Source organism: Tetrao urogallus (assembly GCF_951394365.1).
Source record: "Tetrao urogallus genome assembly, chromosome: 2".
Taxonomy (NCBI): Eukaryota; Metazoa; Chordata; class Aves; order Galliformes; family Phasianidae; genus Tetrao; species Tetrao urogallus.
In genome coordinates, this window is record NC_136814.1 from 66868235 (window position 1) to 66892350 (window position 24116).

Here is a 24116-nt window from a genome sequence, read left to right on the forward strand (position 1 = left end):
TAAGAACAGGAAGACAGTTTAAAACCAGTTTTAGATGGATTTTTTTATTTTATTTATTTATTTGTAAGACCTTGTTAAATAAGATATTCTTCAGGAGCATGGACCAAAATGTCCATTCTCTTCATTCCTGTTGTCAGCTGATGCTTGCAGTGCTCAATTCCTCCATCTTCCACAGTTTTGGGTTTTTTTTTTTTTGATTTCTGAATACTCACTTTCACTTGGAGGCTTGGAAACATCTGCATGTTTTTAATTGATAAGACTCATCGTTTTTAGTGCAGGGAAATATTCACATTGACCTCAATACATCTTTTCACTCATGTACTTCTATAGACTGGACAGGCAGGAAAATGTCTCCAGCAGACAATTTTAGCTGTGAATCAGCACATGCAGCTGGGTGGAAAGGTGCTTTAAATCATACCTAATTTTTTTCTCAAAGGTGACACTCTTGCTATTTCAGACAACTGTGCTTCTAACCTACTCTGAAAGTGGCCTTCTGGACACTTGAATTTTCAGTGCTGTCAAAGCAACAAATTGAAATGCAGATAGGAATGTTCAAAACTTCCAGTTCAGTTTCACCTTTTAGTTTTATGTCTTTTGTCGCATGGTGTCACAACTTAACTGGCGTTTTCACTAAGTGTTATTAAGTGATGTGGAGCTTGCTCAGTTAAAAGTCTATCTTCATGTCAAGTCTCTGCTTACAGTGGCTTTTACTCTTTTTAGAATGCTGTGTTAGATAATAGTTCGGAGAAGAATAGATTGCAGGGACTTTTGATCCACCATTACTATAAAATGCAAAATGCGGTTCAGTTTTTTTCCCTCTGACCATAATGATTTTAACCTTGTGTACTGATTTGAATGGGCTTGCGGGGGCAGAGTCTTAAATGAGACACAAATGAAGGAAAAATTGCTAATGCTGCCACTGTATATCTAATGAGCACTGTGTAATAAACCATAACCTCTTCAACATTTCTGTGGAAAATGGTGTGATTATTTTGGATGGCTGGCCCTTTGTGTATGGCTCATTACCATTTGGCATAATGTGTATTGATATAGCCTGTAATTGTCAACTCTTATTTGACGTGCTGCCTTTAATAAATGTGACTTGCATGGCTAGAACCCCCAAATGGTTATATAAAAAATTGTGTTTAAAAAAAGTATGTATACTTAGATAAAATATATACCCTTATGTACATAAAATAATTTTGTAGATGGTCTCACTTTTGCTTTATCTCATTTGGCTGTCGTTGTTGTTGGGTGTTTTTTTTTTGTGGGAGTACAATGCCAAATACATCGTGTTACCAGTGTGAGTGCCTGAATGTGTGAAGATGAACATGAATTCTGGACAAAGGTTGTTTCCTCTTGTAGAACGTTTGGTTTTTTTTTTTCCTTTTTTTTTTTTTAAACATTTATTGTCTGCAACAGTAAGATAGAAATAAGCTGTGTTAGCAGGACAGGTTCCCAGCCTCCTGGTGGCTTTGGATGATCTTGTACTGTGATTGCAAGGTAACTTTAATGAGCAAAGTGGTCCTGCTTTTGCAGTCTGCTGAACAAGGTGGCTGAAATGCATTCAGAAATCCCAATCCTGAAAATATCTGTGCATCCTTAAAAGAAAATAGGCTACTCACCAATAGTAAATTTTTAAATTCAGGGTCCACTTCTAAGTGGTGCCAAATCTCATTTGTTATTTGTTTTCTGAAGTTTTCCTCTCTTGGCTTTATGGTTCAGACGTACATGAATAACAGACATCATTTTGATAGATCAGCTTGCAGTACAAAACAGGTCTTAGGATTTTCCCAACTTTAATCAGCTCCAATCCTTATACTTCAGTGGAATTTCATGAAGCATCATCTTCAGTTTTGCCAGTGTTGGAGAGTCTGTCTTTACCTCTTGTACTCCTTTTGGAAAGTACCTTCATCTTATTTTTTTCTTAATTGGTTTAGTTTCAAGCCACTGGATTGTGTTTTATCTTTGCCTGATAATCTCAGTGGAAACTGGGGGAGCAAACTCCCTCCTCCCCCCCCCAACACAGGGGCAGAGCAAGTGCCTCACAAAACTGAGTATGTACAAGTCTATGGGTCTGGATGACATGCATCCCTGGGTCCTAAAGGAGCCACTCTGCATCATATTTGAAAAGTAGTGACTGCCAGGTGAAGTCCCTTGTGACTGGAAAAAGGAAAACATCACTTTGAAAAACTCCAAAAGTGGCCCCATACGAACTTAATGAGGTTCATCAAAGCAAAGTGCTAAGTTTTGCACTTGCGTCAGGGTAATCCTGGATATGTATGCAGACTGGAAGAAGAATTCCTTAAGAGTAGTCCTGTTGAGAAGGCCTTGGGAGTCCTGATAGATGAAAAACATAACAAGAGCCAGCAGCATGTGCTTGCAGCCTAGAAGGCCAATGGTATGGTGGGCTGCATCAGAAGAGGGGTGGCCAACAGGGCAAGGATCAGATCAGATCAGAGGGCTGGAGCACCTCTCCTGTGAAGACAAGTCGAAGGAGCTGGGCTTGTTCAGTCTGTAGAAGAGAAGGCTTCAGGACCTCATTACAGCCTTCCAATATTTAAAGGGAAATTATAAATATGAGGGAAAACAGCCTTTTATCTGGGTAGATAGTGAGAGGACAATGGTTTTAAACTAAAGGAGGAAAGATTTAGATTAGATTTCAGGGGGAAGTTTTTTACTGAGGATGATGAGGTACTGGAATAGGTTACCTGGAGAGATTATGAATGCCCCACAACACGGGGTTCAAGGCCAGGCTGAATGGGGCCTTGGCAACCTGATCTAGTACTTCATCTAGTGGCTGGCAACCCTGCCTGCAGCAGGGTACTTCATGATTCTTGTGGTCCCTTCCAACCCAAGCCGTTCTATGATTCTAACAATCCTATGATAGTCCATGTATTTCCTTCTCTTAAATTTGTTTCTAAAGTCTAGGTATGTACATTTTCTTTAAATAGCTGTGAACAGATTGGTCTACAGATTCAATACCAGCTTTCTCTTTATGTTAAATGGTGGAGTTTCTCACTGGAATATGTATTCTGTATTACTCAGATTGTTAGTGTAACTTCCCCAGAATCTTTTTTTGGCTTTCCCTAATTCCTCCTCAATGAAGTGCAGTTTCCCAGTAATTATTTGACTAGTATCAGAAACCAAGAGTTGGGGGAAACACTGCTTCTGCTGGCATTTTTACCTTAATTCATTGTGTATTCTATTAGCCTGTTTTGACTACAGTAGTGTCTTGTGTGACCCTGTTAGATCTGGCTGATTATTTAAGATGATCTCTTCTGCTGCTTCCTTCCCACACTTCCAACTCTTACGTGTACACAGACTGGGAGTATTTTCTTCTGAAAACAGTCCCTTGTCCTGCAAGTGTATAGTCTGCCTTCTGTAATTCTACCTAAGATCTTTTGACTGTGGGTATTTGCTTGTTTGTTTGTTTCATTTGCTTTTTCCTAATATGTTTATGACTTGAGAAAAACATATTGAACCAGCTTGGCTTACTTTGTATCGAGGTCAATTTGTTCTCCTTGCTATTTATCCACTATGTCATTGCTTTCCCTAGTCTCCTCTCCAGAGAGCAATTTCTCTGGATCTACTGACTATAAAATCGTAACCACTGCTGTTTATGAGCATTATTATTCACTACTGATCTAGAAGATATTTGTACCTGGCTGTGTAAATGTAACACTTAGAAATACAACCGACTTCCTAAAATCCTCTGCCTTTCTGTTATGTTTCTGCCAAACCCAACCTAATGGACCAATGCAATGCTCAAAATTATTTTGACTTTGAGGGGGTTTTAGTATATCATTTTTAAATTGCCTTTGCTGAGTTTTGTGCCCGCCTTTACATTTTCTTATTCCTTTTGTCAGTTTCCTTCCTTGCCTAGTTTCTCTGATTTGCATTTGTTCCATCCATTTTTCAGTTTGTTTCAGACAGAGAGGAAGGGAATTATAGCTGGTTTGGCTTTGTGTAGACAACAGTTTTTTGGCTTTCTGTTTTGCTTTTAATCAGCTTAGTCTTCCTGACTAGGGAATTGTGGGTTTTTGGTTATATAGCAAAATATTCTTGAACAGTATCCAAAAGCTGTTTGTGTTTTACTGTTTAATTTATCTATTGGTTTCAGCTTGTTTTATCTTTGAAAATAACACTTACTTACGATGTTATATACATCTGAACATTACATATCATATTTACAAGAAGTGTTTGTATACTGCTTTGGCTATGATTATATTGTATTTGTATAAGAAATGTGTTTAGATCATATTCACTTGTGCCCAAATTATTTGTTCTGATAGGAGCTCTTTTTAGCAAATTAAAAGCTTTAACAGAGAATTCAAGTTGAATCTAACATTTCTTGAGATAGGAAATTTTCTTTTAGAAATACACGATATTGAGAATTCATTATATTGCCAATATAAATTACTGAGTGTCAGTAAATTCTCATGTAATATATTTACCAAAGGAGGGAAGTAGCTCTTTAAGGAAGTAAACATTTTAGCTCTTGGTATGACTTGATCGTTGCACTAGATATGGTCTGCATGGCTCTTGATATGATCTGCAGCAGGCAACAACTAGAATTTCAACTTGTCTTTTATTTACTAGAAGTTTAAGGCTTGATAATTGCCTTGTAGAAAAAACAATGCTGCATCTGACAGCTATAATTCATTTTGGAAGCATCAGTCTTGCCACATTGATTTTAAAATGGGGATCATAGGACGTGATTCCCGTATGAAGAACGGGAACGGGATGCTGTCCATGCACAATGCTCAGGGAAACAGTTGTACTGAATTCAAGTCAACATCAAATCAACTTAAACATCAGAAAACATTTTCAAATTCTACAAAAGAATGAGGGAAGAGCTTCCTAAGTTAATTGGAGGGGGAGGAGAATGAAACAGCATTTCAGTGGTGGGCAAAATACAGAATAAAAGCTCTTTACAAGGATAAGAGAAAATATATGGACAATTATAGAAGTTGTACATCAAAATGTTTTGTGATGCTAGGATGGGAAAAAGAAGAGTAAGGCAAGGTAGGTAGCAAGTCTGAAAATAAATTGATAAACAGGAGTGTAATTATCAGCATACTTAATAAACTTCATAGAACCAATGTATTTAAAGTTAATTTATCCCTCGGGTGGAAGATGACAATAGCCTAGAGACCAATATAGAAGGAATCACAGAGGTCTTAGTCTTTGACCTTGTTAAAGGATAACAGTGGATTGATAATTTCAGCATGTAAAAAGGCATGAATTGTGGCCATGCCAGAATATTTGGCTTAAGTCTACTGTTTCATCCTAAAGTCTTTTCCTGCTAATGAAACCACAGCACCTGCCATACATGTTGGCTAATTTAACCAATGTTAAATAATGTTAATAATGTTAAATAATTCAATAATGATTTTATTAAGTATGGTGTTGGCTTTGACAGGGTAATGGGGAAAAAAGAACTGTAAAATTCCCTCCTCCCCATTTTTAATGTGTGAATAAGTGTGTTATGTTGATACAGCATTATGACCACAGCAAACAGAATCAATTTAAATTTAACTTGTGCAATGTTTTGTCCTTATAAATGTTTTATTCTTTCTGTTCATTGGTCACAAATATTGCATCAGATATCAGGTTCTACTAAAATACATTGTCAGTGTTAGAATTATAATTTTAATTCTTTCTTAAATGCTTTTACAGTTTTTCAGTTCCTTAGTTATAATTATTGTATTATTTTATATATTATTTTTATATATAGATTATTATAGTTGTCACTCAACTAGAATAGGTGCTGATATTTTTTAGTGTATTTATTTAAAAAATCGTGAATGCAGCATTGTACATTCAAGTTAATCCTTTGTGTACGGAAGGGAAGCTATTGCATTGACAATCATAGACAAAATCTTCAAATCTGGGGTGTACAGTGTTAGTTACCTTTTAATAAAAGGTTCTATGATGATAATTCTTGAAGAATTTTTAATCTCTATTCTGCATTGTCTTCGTTCAAAGCAGTTGTGTTCATTGCTGAGAAATTCAGAATGTGGGTTTTAGTAGCTAGTATTATTCTTTATTTATTTGGTCCATTTATGTGGAATATTATACTTAATATTAACATAATTTAAGCTATTAAGTGGCTCTTTGTGTAACGTATCTTCCTCTGAGAGGGGCAGTATATTTCTGATAGTTAGCACATGAGGAAAGGTAAGCTAACTCATACTTCACAACTGCTACTGAGAGCTTGAGTTTCCATCACAAATACTGCGGAGTATTCAACTTGAAGTGCTTCTTTGTTCACAGCAGATCAATTGAGCTGTTTAATGTTTTTATTTTATATATTGTACACAATGCTATTTTCTCTTTAGAGGAGGACTTGAAATTAAGGACTGAAGTTGCTTGTAAGAACTTCTGAAGAGATCGTGCCCAGTAAAGTTTCATAGCTGCAAGTATTTTATGATAACGCAGACGACAAACAGGGTATTCAGCACTGAAAAAAATTGTGTTTAAAAGTTGCAAGGGAAATTGTTTTAAAAACCTATTTTTATTTTCACAGAAATTTGGTGCAATATTTTACCAGTCAACCTTGCCATTTTGTACAGTTTTGTGTCGTATTCAACGTTTGTGGTGAAACTTTCATGAGATACTTCTCTTTGCAGTAATATCATCATAGTTTCTTTTTTTCTTCTTTTTTTCTTTTTTTCTTTTTTCTTTTTTTCTTTTTTTCTTCTTTTCTTCTTTTCTTCTTTTTTTCTTCTTTTCTTCTTTTTTTCTTTTTTTTCTTTTTCTTTTTTTTTCTTTTTTTTCTTTTTTTTCTTTTTTTCTTTTTTTCTTTTTTTCTTTTTTTCTTTTTTTCTTTTTTTCTTTTTTTCTTTTTTTCTTTTTTCCTTTTTTCCTTTTTTCCTTTTTTCCTTTTTTCCTTTTTTCCTTTTTTCCTTTTTTTCTTTTAGGAGCATATTTACAAAGTGTTTGCCTTATTTTTCTCCATGGGTCTGGTGCCTACCTGTGCGTGGGTTTCATATAGAAGCTGTCTTCCTTCCCTGGGCTGATGGTGTCACAGCAGCACACTGTTGCACCTCCTGGGTCGGTTTATAAGGGCAGATCTAAAGGATTTGTTGAAGTATGTTCAGCAGTTTATCAAATTTCACCAAAACATACTTAAATGCCAAAGGTCTGTGTTGAATTTACTGGGGCAAGGGAGCAAAGAAGAACAGAAATAGCTCTCCTTATTCTGATGTGAGATACAATGCTCTATGTAACTCAATTTTGTATCTTCCTAGTATTTTCCTGCAAGCTGCTGTTTCACAGTCCAGAGTCAGCGTAGTTCCAGACCTTGCTGAGAAGGTGGTGTTATTGACTCTTAGAAATATCCGTGCTTCCTTTCTACTTTTCAGGATATTTCCAGCCACGATGTGCTGCTTTACACACGTTTAGATTAGTTAGACAGGTGCTCTAAACTTGCATAAACAAGGAGTGAGCAAAAAAACAAGAGACAATGTTGATGCTGCCCCATTTTATATGCCTCAGGCAGTACAAGGCTCTGAATTAAGATTTTCATGAAGAGTAGAGCAAGAAAAGAACTATAAACAAACTCAAGGATCTTATTAAAGACTGGAAGAGAGAAAATAGATATTCACTAAAACTGTAGACAGTAATTGGCTTGAAAGGCTAATGAACCAGTCTGTCTTATCCTGCTCACAAGCTGCCCAGAGGCTCTCTCCATGGAGATCTTCAGAAGCTGCCAGGATGTGGGCCTGGGCACCCTGCTGTGAGTGTCCCTGCTGGAGCAGGGGTTGGGCTGGTTGGGTACAGAAGTCCCATCCTGTGATTCTCTTAGCTGAGGTGGAGGGAGAGGGCTGTTTTTCACAGCTAACCCCACGTAGGTAATGCAACTAACAGCGGAACTTGTACCTGTTTGACTATGACCCATCAAAACTTCTTGTTAAGGTCCTCCTTGTTCTGTCAAGCCTCTGTACCATCCTTTCTGGAATGATATCATTACACGTGGGTCATTTTCTGGAAAGGGAGAAAGAGGAGATTGAGTGACTTGTGGAGATTGAAATAATACAATCTCTTGCAAAGTGATGGCTAGAATTTGGGTCTCTGGGGCAGTTGGTGGTGGTTTGCAGGGTGTCCTTGCTTTAGTGGCAAAGGCCATGAAAGATAAATGGAAGTTTGTTGGCATTTGATGGAAAAACACTTCTGCTTCTATTTTAACAGCACACAAACTTTGCATATTGGAAAAAAAATATAAAAAGCCGATTGTTTTCTGGGTGCTACCTTGTGATGTCAGTGATTCTGGTGGCTACTGCGCTCCCTTTTTGTTATATGAGAATGGAAGCAGCAGGAGTTCGTAATCTGGTTGCCCTATTGTTCTGCCTTGGTACTCTATCAGATGTTTCTGTCGTAAGTCCAGCATTTCTTCCAACATTAGCTTTTTGTATGTGGGGATTATGTGCTTTCAAACACAGAACTATTGAATCGCTGAATTGTAGCTCAGATTGAGAAAGCCGTGTATGGTATTGCTTTGGGCATTCAGTAGCAAGTTCATAACAGTGTTGGGTGTTGATTTGTTTTAGTTTGTTTTTTTGCGTTGTGTGTGCCTGTTTGTTGGGTGCTGTACTTTTCAAAGTCACATCAAGACCTCCTTTGTATCCATAGCAGCACCGTGGAGTCCATTTAGTGCCTCAGTATTGTGGGTGTTATCACAGAAAGACGTTAGGAAAGGCATTGCCTGGGATTTTTGCAGTGGCTTTGTTTCTTCTATCTTTAGCTGGCTCAAGAGAGAGGGTAGCAGAGCAGTGTGTAAGATCAGGATTAGATGCAGATTATCTCCATAATACGGTTCTCTTGTTAGCACAAATAATACGAGTATCGTTACGAGAACAAATGGATTATAAAAAAATGAAATGAAAACATCTAGATCCTGTGCATTTGGAAAGCGTGACACTGATGTATTTGTGTAACCTTAGAATGAAGAGCAATGCTGAAGTCAAAGAGGAGATTTTGATTTCCTTCATTAAAAGCTTATTAAAGGAAGAAATGGGACAGTTGCTGCTTTGCTTCAATGGCTGGAGGTCGCAGAGGCGGGCCCAGTCTCCTCAGGATATTAATGTCTGCTTTCAGCTGGGGGAAATGAACCATCACTGGAGCTGGCGACAGCGCTTTGCTCGTCACCAGGGATCCCCATATGTCCTGGGATCTGTGCAGCCTGAGGTGGCAGGGTTGGCTGCGGGCAGCGGGCCCTCATTGCTATTCATGCCAGGTAGCTCAGCTCAGTCTGCCCAGAGCAAAGCTGTTTCATGTTGATCAGCTGTCCATCTGATAAACCGAATTGATAGGGACATTTCCTCCAAGGGCTGCTGTGACAGTGACAGCAGGAGCGTTGGGATGTCTTGTTAGTCCTTTCCTCCAAGCTGGCAATTCTGTTAACCCTTTGTTAGAGACAGGCCAGCAGCATTACAGTACTGCTCCGTGGATGAAGGCTGTAGAGGCTGCTTTTCCTCTTTGAAAAACACTGTCAACCTCCAATTTTCCTGTCCAAAGGGAGAATGGCCAGCTGTTTTGTTTTCACAGTATCTTCACATGAAGCAGAAATGGTGACTTTTAAAACAACTTTGCTTTCTGTGTGACAAAACACGTTGGGGACTACAGCTTCCACTTTTCCTACTCGCCCACCCTGCCGTGCCACAGCAGCCCACATAGCTTTGCTGACTTCTTGTTCTGCTGGCTGCCACAGCCTGTGGGCCCAAAGCAGGTGCTGCTGGGCATCATTGTGTCTGCAGTCATTTGGGCAGGAGGTTAGTTGCATTCAGGTCAGTTTCGGTGGGTGCAACACATCTGCACCAGCCAAAGGAAAAATACTGATTTACTCAGTGCTTTGCAAGTGCTGAACCAGAACCTAACCTGTATATGCGTATGTGCAGTATATGGATATGTGAACATGTGAGGCAGTTTATTTACTCAGTAAATCGGGGCTTAGTCAGTATTGGAATAAGCACAGGGAGCACAGAATCATTAAAGTTGAAAAGACCACTAAGATCACCTAGTCCAACCTCCAGCCCATCACCACTGTGCCCACTAACAACCATGTCACTCAGCGCCACATCTACACGTATTTTGAACACCTCCGGGGGTTGTGACTCCACCACCTCCCTGGGCAGCCTGTGCCATTGCCTCACCAGTCCTATTGTACGAGGTTGCAATTCAACTTAAAGACCTTATAATCAAGGATGTACATTATGTTTTTGCTGATAGCATTAAGTCTCTGTGACACAGAGGGAACTGCTTGAATGAGAAAAAACATGAACACGCTGACGATTCCATCAGAGCAGCCCTGTGCATATCTAGCTGAGCAGAACCAGCAGGGCAAAGTGCTGCTGCCTGCTGCTCTGTTCCCTCCCCTCATCTCTGCCTGCTGACAGCTCATCACTTGCTGTGGGTGGGAGCAAGGGAGGAACTCATCCTGGGGCCCCGGGGGCAGTCACTAGGGTACAGTACCAAATCAGGAGGAGGAGAAGAAAGAGAACTGGTTACCTGGCTCTTCTTATGCCTTTTCCAAAAAAAAAAAAAGTGAAAATAGAGGGCAAGTCTCATCTCAGGAAAGTGAAAATATTGTGCCTGATGCGGGGGTTCTCACAGGGATGAAGCTCCAGAGTTCAGAGGGTAGCATATTGTGAGCTGGAATGAGAAACAATTTGTGAAGCTACCCATATAAAATCTGACCTGTTCCTGTGCTGGACGAGAATCACTGTGTCTTCTGACCAGTGAAATGTCACTAGTGCACCATATGTCTGGCTGTCTCCCACCCCCCTCGATGTTATGGAACTGCAAAGTATCCTGTTATTAATTTAACTCTAAATTGAGCAGTCATTTACTGTAGCATTCTTAGAGTGTTCACATTAGCTTGCTCGTCCTTCGTTCATTCCTATTGACACTTTCTGTTTGGCAATTTAAGCACTGGAATAGGCTCCCTAAGGAGGTGGTTGAGTCACCATGCCTGATGTGTTTAAAAACTGTTTGGATGTGGTGCTCAGGGACATGATTTAGCAGAGGGTTCTTAGAGTTAGGGTAGTCTGGTTTGGCTGTGGTTGGACTTGATGTTCTTTACAGTCTTTTCCAACCTGAGTGATTCTATGATTCTATTATTCTGATTTCTTCACGCTGTTGTCCCTCAAGCTTCTGCAGACAAAACTAGAAAGAAAATGTGGTGAGAACCATATTGATTACTTAGCTTTGTTCTTTTGGAGAATTCAAACAAAGGGCAGTGTTCCCCTGAACAGAACCAATGGTACCAGCAGCCTATCTGGAAATTCTTGGTGGTGTGATGTGATTCTCTCTATGCTTAATGTTGCATCTGAAAATAAATAAATATTACCTTAGCGTATAGCTTAGCATGGCCTTTTTTTTCCCCCCTGAAATCTTTATTTTATTCATAGCTTCAAAGTAATTGTACTTTTTCTTTACTTTCAGTCAAAGAAGTCTTGCAGAGATTACAGAACTGATCCACACTGCCTTTCTGGTGCATCGAGGCATAGTGAACATTGGTGAGCTCAAGTCCTGTGATGGCCCGCTGAAGGATATGCAATTTGGGAATAAAATGGCTGTTCTGAGTGGAGATTTTCTGCTCGCAAATGCTTGCACAAGTCTTGCTCAGTTACAGAATACCAAGGTAAAAATAAAAAATAAAAATTCTTTTACTGCCAAAGCAACTATTAGTAAATCTTCTAAAACAGAAGTCCATTAGAAAATCAGCTTAGTTATGGTGTGTTGTTTATCTGTGGAACACCCTTTAAAAATCAGCATGCTTATACTATAGCTGTGGATGGATTAACAGGATGCTACTGCTGGGAACGTCTACCACTATCGTGTAGAATTGCTGTGCTGACAGCTTCAGTGGATGTTCTGAAGCAGCGTAGCTATAGGTAGTGATGAATGACTGGTTAGTTTGGTGGATTTTAGCTGTGTGCTGTGGCATCCTTGTGACACCTTGAAGTAGAGCCCCTCTAGCAGGCTGCCATCTGCAGGCACTTTTGGTTTGGTGTTTCACCTTCAGCTTTGTGAAAAGTTTGACTGTCGTAGAGAATTCATAAGGGAAGACACTTAATCTCTTGTCTACGCAGCTCTCAGGTAATAAAATTATTTTGTTAGGCATTTGGTCACCCTTGAGTATTGGATTGCCCAATTAACATGGACGTACTGGCTTCCAAAAGGCATCTGCAACTTAGCTAATCCACCAAACCTAACAGGCAATGTTTTTCATGATGAACAATTTGTGTATATGTGTGATCTTACAAAATGAATCTGATGGAAAACTTAAGAAATCATCTTTCTGGTTGGTTTTCCTGTCCCCAGACAGAATCAGCTGCACTAAATCATTCTTGATTTGTCTAGCTTCTCCTTAAAATTTGTCATGATGGAGAGAGATTCGTGAGCATCCCTCTGCAGTCTAGTGTGTATCACCTAGCTACATGTATGGCTGGAGTTTTGTGGACTGAAAACTGTTCTTCTTGACAGGGAAACCTTAATTCACGTGAACATGTCTTCCATATCTTAATGGAAAATAAACATATCATGTGTATGAATGTCAATGATCAACACAGTTTTAATTCTTAGCTTAATGAGTGCATCGTTTTTAACTTCTTCTGAAGTTCCTCATGATGGTTACAGTTGAGTATTTCCTGTATATACTGCTTTGATCATCGTTATGACAATGTCTCACAAATGTGGTGTCATTTCACAGTGTAGAGCTGATATTCAGAAGAAGGACAGGAGATCAGGTGTCAATCTGCTTGAATATTGGGTTAAGCTGTTACAGGGAGAACCAATCGTAAATATTTTTTAGAAGTTTTGTGAAGAGTTTTAGTTACACCATAACAAAATGGGTGGTAATTAGTTTTAATAATTATTGTTGATTTGTGTCCATTAATTTTTTTCGTACACAATAAGAATCTGAAGACAAAGCAAAGCATTTAACTCTACTTAATTTTTTGTTGTTGTTGTTTCCTCTTCTGTGGGAACGTTTTATAAAATGCAGCACCTACTACTTTGCATTTATTACATCATTAAGTATTGCAGCAACAACTCCCTTAAGGCTTGCCAGGAAGCAAGCCTACAGTGAAATGAAACACAAGTGCTAAGAAATATTTCCCCCCCCTTTTTTTCCTTACTATCTTTTAAGAAGTAATCATATTGTATGTCTGAAAAATCCTGCCAAAACATTTTAGCACTTTTTTCATTTTTCTGACATCTAAATACTTTCATAGCTTCTAGATGCGATAAGTGGGATGCCATTATGGGAACTGATTGACTTAGTAAATTATTCTTTTTCATATGTCTAACCCCACTAGCAAAGTTAGAAAAATTGAAGTACAAGCTATAGAAATTTCTTGACAGGTGCAATGATTTAAACATACTGTATTTATTCTTTTGTAAATGATGAATTTTCAAATCTGGCATCTGTTTTTCAGCAGTGTGAAATAACTGTGACTTTTTTCCTTCATAATGTTTTGTTTTCTTTGATGGAAAAAGTAAAAATCTCAGTGCTGCTTTTTGCTAGCACTCGTTTGATAGCTCATCAAATTGGCTGGTGAAATGAGCAGCATGCATTGTACATGGCACTGACCGTGGTAGACTATAACCTCTATTTAGGCATGCATAATTGTTGTATCATCTAGAATTTAAAGGGGATTTGAACATTACCTGATACCACTGCTACCAAGATAATTTTATTGTGCCATTAAACTCTTGTCTAAGCTTGCGTATGATGCATTTATCTCTTTGCTTCTCTCGGGGCTGACAATTAGATGTGAAATTCTGTAGTCGTAATGAAATGCAGAGCTATTTTATAATTGCCAAGGGTAAAATTAGCAAAGTCAATTATTTTCCCTTAGGCTTTTCCCTGTAGATATTAAAAGGCTGCAAGGTAATTGCCTTAGGTAACACTTTGATTTTTAAATAACATTAAATATAGGAATTGTTGTTGTTAATTTGTAGTAATTTTCCTCTTCTTGCTAGTGCTGTAGAATATAACTGCACTGATGTTAATTCAGGGCTCAGGGTTTGTGGGCTTTTTTCTTTTTTTTAAATCAAATGCTCATAGTTTCTCATTCATACATTTGCTAATGTTATGCAAAAGGAGATTTTTGAGATGGAGGGTTGCTTTTTTGGGTGGGGGTTGGGTGTTTTTGTTTGTTTTTGTGTGTGCTACAAATGCTGAGGATTTCTTGAAATGTCAATTATGATGCCAGAAACAGTACAGCCTCCTATAATACAAATACTGTTTTTGTGCTGTGGTAAAGTCATGTAAAATTTGTTGTTTGAACACACACAATAATTTGGAAGAAAGCATTCTCATTTTCTACTCTGTGAAATTGAGACATTAATTATGATTACAAAGTTGGCATTAATTGAAAAAAAATTTTTTAAAAAAAAGCTACAAAAGGGCAACTGCGTACTATATTTGTGTAAATTACAGCAAAGTTCTCAGTTGATTTGAATAATAAAATCTGTTTCAAATGAATGGTGATTTCTTCAGCTGTAAAGTCTTACATTGATCAGATTGCATATTTTCTGTTCTTTCATGTTAATTTTTTGACTGCCTTTTTTCTTGTACTTTTGATAGTGGCTTTTCTTGGCTTTCTGATTATCGTGGTAAGTTGTGTTGTTGATTGAAGATAATATGGATATAACCTTATTCCATAATTGCACCCTATAGTAGATTGGACATTGGATTTTAAAACTGAATTGAGCACAAAAAGCATCTGGGTGGGATTTTTTAGTAGATGATGTATTGGCAGTGGTTTTAGAAATTATTAGCCCTCAACAAGGAAGAGGATGGGGGTTTTTGCTAGTTAAAAATTACACAGTAACATCTGGTAACGTGCTGATTTGTTGGACTGGAATGTTTATTTGGGATGATGGGAGGGGGTTGCTTGAGAGGTTTTCTTGTTTTATGGTGTTTTGATTTTAGAATTTTGATGAAGTGTTATAGAAGTCATTGTAAACATGTATGTTGTGGGAGAAACAGAAAAGCAAATGATGCTTACCTAACAAATGACGGTATCTCCAGTGTGCTTAAAGAAAAATTGGTTGGTTCTTTGTTGCCTTTTGAAGGTGATGTGACCTTAACATATCTGATCTTGCTTTGTTTAGCCATGGATGAGGGGTTGAAATTGCTAGCAAGATTTTGTTGTGTGACAGTGCTTCTTTAGTAATGAAAGGTATTAGTTTGGTCTTTGAGTTCTGCCTAAGTAACCTTAACCTCTTATAATAATTGTAGACTGGTGTTCAAATGTGAATGCAGCAAACGTAGCAGGCATTAATTGTAGTTTTACCATCTGTTAGCAAGAAATGTCATATGGACATTTTTAACTCAAGTGATGTGTGAATATTGACCAGTGTTGTCAAATATTTTTCTTTATTAGGATATATTACAGATGAGGTGAGTAAAACTTGTTGCAGCTTTAAAGCTGGAGCTTGTTAGATCATCTCTAATGTAAGTTCTCTTATCAAACTATAGATAGAGCGCGTTAAAGATGTAGTTGTGACCAGTTTTGATGCTCCCAAAGTCTGAAGGCAATGACACGTAGAACTCGAGAAGGATGAAATCAGTCATTTTAGTGCAGTGCCTACTGTAATGTATTGATGGCTAAAGAAATGATAAAAGAATCTAAATATATTGCTTGCAACTCCGTAGACAGACAGGAAGGCATATCTCTTAGAAGAAAAAAAAAAAAAAGGAGAAAAAAAAAAAGCTTAATCCAAAACACTTTGACATACCTGTAAGGGTCGTGTTCTTTGTACTTCTTACTGAAATTTTTGGAGTGGCACTGTTCTTCCCTCTGTAATTCAATGAACTTTTGTTGGAATGATTGAGCTGCACCAAAGCACTTCAAATCTGCAGCCTGAAAGCTTGGAATTGAGTTCAGGAATCTTGTCTGTCAGTGCAGAGCTCTGCCAGCAGACCACATCACAGAGAGTTGTTTTATTAGGCATTATTTGTTTATAAATGAACAGTAGCACAGTTGCAGTACTTACATAGTGGATGCATTTCCTTATGTTAAGTTTATGTGCTCCTAAATGCATGTGTTATTTACAAGATAGGACTTGTGTTAGCGTGTTAACAAGTTATTCGTGTAGATCCTTCTATTGAAACAGTCTGAATGTGCACTTTGCTTCCTCAGAGTTCTGCTTGTCTTGAGCCCTGGTTTATGCTTACATAGCATCACTTGTGGTCCTACGTGGAGGGAAGGGGCATGGGTTTTGAATTTGAGGGACTTGATTCCTTGGCACCAGTGAAGAGTAAAGGGTTTCCCCTTTTTTAAATGATTTTTTGAGAGGGGAAAAAAAAAGAATTAAAATGAGCTTCAGAATTAACTAACTTAGCATTGTCTGTCTTGCTGTACCTTCGTCTGAGGGAGCATATTGCACTGAGTGGGGAGTAGGGCTGCTTCTATGTTGCTGAGTGGTTTGAGTATAATTTAGTATTTAGGAGTGTCATGGAAGTGTGTCTGAAAGACAGACACTACTGAAAATTGCAGGTAGGATTGAAGAATTCTGAAAGTATTTACAGAAAGTTATGATTAAGGAGCACTGTTTTCTCTGGGAAATGGGGGAGAAGGAAACCAAGTGTGTTTTGAACACTTAACCTAATATGAAATGACATAAGACACCACAATTGTTGTGATTGAGAGTTGTTATAGCTTTTGTTTGGGCAACACTAAGAAAGTAGTTCTGTATTTCAGAGTATTTCAGTATTAGTATACAGCTTATCATAAATTCTATTGAAGAATGCAAGAAGTTTTCAGTACTGAAAAATGAGTTGTTATAATAAGTCAACTAAGAATACAGTTATTTAATATTCTTAGAGTGTACCAGAATCCAGTAATTCACATCATTCCGAGAAATGAATTTGAAATCCTGCATATTAAAGGCAAAAGATTAACAATTATTTGAATTGATACTTGATAATGTCTTTCTTCTCCCGTGGCACTACCTTAAAACTTTTGTCTAGCATTTCTGCTGTCAGTAGATATAACAGTTCTCATGGTGATGATGATAAAATTGTAGAAGTATGCTTGTGAATCTCTTAATTAGTTCTTTCTGCAGTCCCCACTGCCCCTTTGCATGTCTGTGTCAGTGGAATACTTTCTTAATAAGCACGTCATTTGCCTTTGTTTTCAAGAAGTACATTTATAGCCTCTTAAAATAACTCATGAGCAAATGAGGCATTCAGTTTTCTGAATCTTTTTCATTTTTTTTTCTGTTTCACTTTTGCTATCTGTAACTGGTAATAAAATACTTGTAGAATTTCATTACCTTAATGGCTGTGATTATATGTTTGAAAAGTAATCTTTTGGAGAAGTTAAATTGGAGGATTAGGTGACACAGCTTATTAACTTATTAATTTAAATGAAATTCTAAAAATTAGAATTAATCTGTAATTGCAGTAATAGGTTAGAAACAGTCTCCTTTATGATGATCTGTAAAAGAGTTCTTTTGCATTGCAGTGAACACGGGGTTGGGGATTACAACTGCATAATTTGGTTTTGCTTCCTAATCAGTGTGTTCTACATGTAGGTCTTTTCTTACCTTAGTCACCTTTTGCATCTGCACTGATTTTAAAGCTAATACAATAAACTTTTCCAAAACTAGGCTCCACTGGGATTAGGTTTGCTTCTGTAAAATACGTCTCTATTGAAAGAGTTTATTTTCCTGTGGTTCTTGGCCATGGCAGTGCTGGAAAATTTTGTGTTTAGATTTCAGTCTGTTTTCTGTCCTCCCACTTCTGCATGAAAAATTAGTTTAAAAAATAGAGAGAAAATTCCACCATTTCCCTTATGGACATACATATGACTTACAACCAGTGCCTTGTAGCAGAGCAACTGCTGCAGAACGTGGAAGGGCTGAAACTGAAACAGGTAGCAAAGTACATTCTCATAGACGTTGCTGTGAATCATCAAGTCTCAGACTGAAGATCTTTGCCAAAAAATATACCACAAAGGTTGCTGCATCCCAGCTGCAGAATCCAGCACTTGCTCTTGTTAAACTTCATGTGGCTGATGCATGCCAAGCACCTCCAGTTTGTCAAGATCTCTCTCTACAAGGCCCCTCAGCCCTCAGGGAAGTCAACAGCTCCTCCCAATTTACAATCATCTGCAAACTTACTTAGTATGCACTTGAGTGCTACATCCAGATCATTTATAAAAACAGTGAAGAGAACTAACACTAAAATGGTACTGTCACCATCCAGGTTTCTTAAAGCATGGATGTTCAGTGCAGCTTTTCCTCCACTGCCGTGAATAATCATCACAGGCAAGTTCAATGCTAAAAAGTTTTAGTTCACACAGAAATTATGAAATGAAAGTAGATTTTTCATAAAATTGCAAGAAGTGATCTCCTCAGTCAGCGATATTTGCATATCACCTCCGTTCTTTTTATAGCTCTAACAGTGGAATATCACAAGTTCTGTTTTCTTGGCTTTATTTAAAGCCTGTTTCTTAACTGTAATAGAAGATTCATATTGAGAGTATGTAGCAGGGTGAATAACAATCAAATCTGTTTGTGGTGAAATACTGTATGGACAGTTTTTTCTTAAAGAGCCTTTTTTGACTGAGGATTTATTGCATTTTGACACTCATCTTTCCTTGGATGGGGTCTTAGGACACATTTGTTCAAGAGGTGGACTTCTATTATTTTCTAACAACGCAGCTAAGAAATGATTTTGCAAACTGAAAGTGACAGTGCATAGTTGGATGTCCACCTGAAGTACAACTTCAGTAAGGAATATGCTTTTAAAAAGTGAAATTAGATTTTTGTAATGATTCGTTTGCCATTCAACACTGAGCAATACTGATGGAAATCTAAGATTTGTCTGGATTGCCTCTCTTAATCTCTCAAGAGCCTGGCTGCTCACGGAAGGGAAATCTCTTCCCAGGGCATACACTAATATTTGCTGTTTCCTAACAGAGTATTTAGCATCTGCTTTGTAGTGCTAGTTCTCTTTCTTTAAAGAGAAAATTCTCGTTGTATGCAGAGGTGCGTATGCAAAATCAGCTGTGGTCCTTCTCAGACAGCTGCTACTATCACCGAGTGGTTGTGGTTGAAAGGAACCTATGGAGGTCATCTAGACCAAGCCCTGGACTCAAGCAGGGGCACCCAGAGTGGGTTGTCCAGCGAAGCCATGTCCATCTGGGGTTTGGAGCTTTGTCTCTTAATGGAGACAGCCCCTTTGAGCAGCCTGTTCCAGTGTTTGACTGCCCTTACTGTAAAGCGCTATCGTGTGTCCAGATGGAATTTCATATGTTTTAATTTGTGCCCATTGCTTCATCCTTTCAGTGGGCACCACTGAGAAGAATTTAGCTCCGTTTTCTTCATTCCTTCCCTGCAGATGTTTTTACACAGTGTGCTGCTAGGAAAAAACGTATGTTGTAAGTAGGGTGATAGATTAAGTATCCTCCCCTCTTCTTGCACTGCAGGAGTGCTAGTCTTTGAAGCAGACCTTCCCAGAGTGATGAAATTTTTGGTTAGTGCCTTTATATCAGGAGGGGCTTTACTTCAATAATGCAATTAAGTACATAATATGATAGCAATTTTGTAGATAAATTAATTGTATTTTTAAATAAAATGCTCCTGTTGGCTAGCAAGAGGATTTTATTTTTGGATTGACAGGAACTGCTGGTTAATAATAGCGTTTTGAAGTTCAGCAGCATTTCACTGCAAGTTTAGAATCTGATTTCTGCTCCCTGGTACATCAGAACAGGCTGTTGATTTGCTAGTTTAACAAACATCTGCAGCTTGGTTTAGTTGATTCCATCTGTCAGATGCTACATGATACTGCTGCTGATCCACATTTATTCAGACATAGTCTCTGCAAAATAGTTAATACCACTTGCAGTTAATCATTTTTGTCAACCTGAAGCTGATCAACGAAATTTTTTGTTCAGTTTAATCCACAGTTTATTTGTGAAAACACTCCGCTGTAATGGTTGTCTGCCCCAGCATGACTGGGCATAGTGTCTTTTCAACCATGCTCTCTTGCATCATTTATTGATCAGGAGGGTTTTATAGCTCAGTGCCCTGTAGTCCCATCCTTGTTCACTGTTTTTGTATGTAAGACATGCAGTGAAATAGATACCCCTTCCAAAAAGGTCAAGTTGAAGGAATCACATACTTCTTTAATCTGAGTCACTCAATAATAGATGGCTGAACGCTTCAGTGCAAAGATATGGAAAGATATCTGAAGATATTAGTATACTGTGTAAGAAACCAGTTGAAGGGAGGAAAGAGATAGCAACATTTCTTCTGTTAGTTTTGTTATCGTTCAGGAAAATAACTGAATTATGCACTGAAAGTCTTCGTGCTTGTGTAAACCCCTTCTGTGGATAGTGTTACATCAGTACAAAAAGGAGACATGTAACACTGTGGAAAAGCCTCAAGATAAACTGACCTGAAGTTATGTATTACAAATATTAACAATGTTCGAATTGTCTGCTGATATTTATTTTGAATATCTATATATTGTTTTGAATGTGAATATAAATGCATATACTTACGGCTAGGAAGTACCTTTTTTATCAAGCTGTATGTGTGGGTGATGTGTGTACTTTGTGCCTTGTATTTTTCTTCCTTCATTATTAATAGAGTGAAGAAAACTATAAATTTGTTTTCAAAGAGCATTTAAAATTTGCTTAGAAAGCAGATTGCTGTGAGGAGACCTTTTCATGTGCTTCAACAGGAAGAGTGGCTGCTTAAGAAAAAAATAAAAAAGAAGGAAGAAAGAAAGAAAGAAAAAAGCTCAAATAAGTAAATCCAATAGGGTACAATAAAGATAACAAAATCTTTTAGCTGGCATGCCTCTCTACATGTATGACTAATGATGTTTCAGGAAATCACCAGGAAAGAAAATTAAATTTCAGTATTCTTGGCATTCCCTAGAGTTTTTACTCTCTTTTTTTTTAGGTATTATTGAACAATCAAAATCCAATTTCACCAGCTTATTGAGTTTCATCTGTAGCTTCTTAGTGTGGCAGTGTGTCTGTGTCAAATGCAGGAGAGTATACGATTTTAAGAACTTTTCATTGAATTTTTGTGTGTGAAATATTTCCAAAAATTAAAACTTGTTTTGAGAGGAGAAAAAATAGCAATATAGTCAAATGTATATTGAAGGAACTTTTATCCTTATATTTGATGTTTCTTGACTATACAATTTTCTTATTTACTTGGACGGTGAAGTCTTGCAACATCTTCAATTTTGTTCCCCAGCAGCAAGGGGTAGGGTCTGTCACAGTGGATGTCTAAGGAAAGAGTATCATTTCAAGATCAGCAGCCCAAAAAGACAGACTAAGAAGGGAAGGAATAACTCATGGCTCTTCTTGAAAGGAATTTGGCAAAGCTACAGAATTTTTTCAAATTGGGAAGGATGAGGAGCAAAGACTTACCTGTTGTTGTGTTCTCCCTACTGCTGTTTCCCACTTCTCCCCAAAGGGTCATCCTTTCCCTGACATTCCCCTTGAAATATCTGTTTGAGTCTGGAGAGATACAATGCTGCTGCTTCTAAATAATCTGTATAATCAATTCCAGTTCAGATGCTGAATTTAAAAAACTAAAATTAAAAAACACTACGTATTGAATGGAACTCAAATTCATTCTGTCTTTCAACTAGGGAAATGGGAAAAATATTCAGTGTTGTGTTGGAGTGAACTTGAAAAAAATATTTCAAAGATGAGTGCTTGAGTTGCTAAGCTGATGGCAGTAATGTCTTCCTTTCATCCAGTGTGTTCAGAACTCCTGTGAAGAATGAGTGTGGCTCAAGATTCTTTTTTTTTTTTACTACACTTGAAGGAGTTTGTCACATTTACTAACTTTTGAAGAAAGCGTTCTAGTCCTACCAAAAAATGTCTCTTATTCTGCACTCATTCTTGTTTCAAAATTTCACTTTAATCAAAATACATGGCTGTTTTTTGTTGGCACTGGAAGCAAGAACTGGGCTGCTACTCCTGTGTCAGAATACTTGGCTCTGTTCTTTGTCATTGCATAGAGAGAATTATTTGAGAATTATGGATCCTGAACTATCTTATAAGTTGATCACAAGTGACCTATCGAAAAAAAATTGTCTGAGTTCAGGAAAGGGAGAGAGGAATTTCAGTGTGCGGTTATTGGAACATCCCAAGCATTTTTTTGAACCACCGGGAAAATTACAAGCACTGTGTTGTATTTTTTCAGTCAACATCTGAGCTTAAGGGACAGAACTTGAAGTAAATTTTAAGAACTTTGAAGAGCTAAAGCTATGCTTTTTTAACAAACAAATTACTGTACCAAAAAAAGGGCAAAATACATTTCACCAAACCTCTCATCTTCAAACCTACAGACTTCTTCTGGTTTTGAAACACAGCACAGACTTCTAGCCTATTTATATTTGCATCAAAGAAGTTAGAATGTGAGCTCTACTTTGCTGTGGAATCAGGCATCTCATGCTTATGTCCAGAATTTGTGTCATATACTTTCTCTGCCTAAATAGTAGGGAATATTCTAACTATCCATATATTTCTTTTCCCTGTGTTCATAGTGAACTGATGGTCTGTGTCAAGCTTTTCATCAGCCTTACTCTCCAAGACCTTCTCTGCAGGGCCGTTCTCAAAGAGTTCTTTTCCCAGTATGTATACATATCTGGCATTGCCCTGACCCATGTGCAACACCTTGCACTAGGCTTTGTTGAACCTTATTAGGCTGATTTGGGGCCATTTCTCAGGCTTGTCCAGGTCCCAGGATGGCATCCTTTCCTTCTATTGCATCAGCTTTGCCACTGGTCTAACTAGACAACTAACTAGACTAGACTTTTGTGTGCTGAGTGTGCTGTCAAGGCTTGAAGAGTTAATTATGCAACACCCCTACCTCCCCATGGGAGAAGTGAGGGGAAATAGGAAAAAACAACTTGTCAGAGATAAGGGAACTAATTTATTAAACGGAATGTGAGATAATACAGAGTAATTAAGAATAATAAATCAAATGAACCGAAAACAGGAGGAAAGAGAGAGAGTCCAAGCCCTTATTGGCCAGCACTCAAGACTGGCCTCCTAGAAGGGCAGAGAGCTCTGTCTCATCACCCAGATGCAGAAATCATATGGGGAATACTGGAGACTTCTGGGAGATTTTAGTTTGTCTCTTCTCACTGTATCCACCTCTAACAGAACTGGAATCCTTGTGAGAATAGCAGAGACTGCCAGAGCTCATACCCAGGGAGTGCATTTCCCCTGTGCTTTGCTCCAACACCGAACAGCTTGCTGCATAATGTCATGATATGGAATACTGATAAAACCAGGACAGCGTGCACTAAATTCATCTTTCTGTGTTGTTGATGAAGATATTGAAGAGCACTGGTCCCAAGACAGGTCCCCAAGGGACACCGCTTGTCACCAGCCCCCACCTGGAGACACTCGCTACAGCCCTCCAGCTATGACCATCACATCTCTACAAAATGTGTTAGGTTCTACTTCAGGGGGAAAAAAAAGAAAAAGAAAAAACTGGCAAAACTGTTGCTGCATAAAATGTGTTAAAAGAGTGTGAAATGATCTATGAGATCATCTTTAACTTGTCACCTGCAAATCCTTGTCCAGACCCTGGTTTGCTACTAGGCCTCCTTGCTACCAATTTGGGTGATACTGATGCAGAATGGAAAACGAAATATGGAGTGGAAATTTGTTTTCTATCAATGCAAAGCTACTCCTCCACATCTCTAGTACCTAAGAGGGACTAGACTTCTCAGAAATGCGTGCAGGAATGAAAAATAGTGGGGAGAGAGACTGTGAATAGCCTGCCTTTGGTCTGCAGAGATCCTGCTGCTTTGAAGCACTAGTTCTGGCAGTTCTTTTTTCTCTTTGCCAGTCTTTGAAATTCTTCAAAATGGAGCTCAACCTTCAAATGGTAACAGAAGGAAAACAGTTTGGAGCATGTCATTTTCATCTACCTTTCCTATTCTTCAAACTTGCTTTTTAGAAATGTCGAAGAGTTGAGCAGGGCACTGGTCAGACAAAAGCACGGATGAGAATAGAGGCGACCTGGATACTGTATTCTGCTCTTTCACTGGCATGTTACATGACTTTGGGGAAAATCAATTCCCTGTTGTTCTTTTTCTCTTATAT

At 38.1% G+C, this 24116-nt stretch overlaps 1 protein-coding gene across 1 annotated transcript in view; it reads left to right on the forward strand.

Annotated features, from left to right (window-relative positions):
• The window catches only part of PDSS2 (decaprenyl diphosphate synthase subunit 2), a gene marked incomplete at both ends in the record, with an annotated part of 112108 nt that overhangs the window by 61898 nt on the left and 26094 nt on the right, over positions 1-24116 (forward strand). Inside the window, one exon of the mRNA XM_079549890.1 lies at positions 11449-11647. Coding sequence (XP_079406016.1) covers positions 11449-11647 — 199 coding nt within the window. The remainder of the gene's footprint in view (positions 1-11448; positions 11648-24116) is intronic.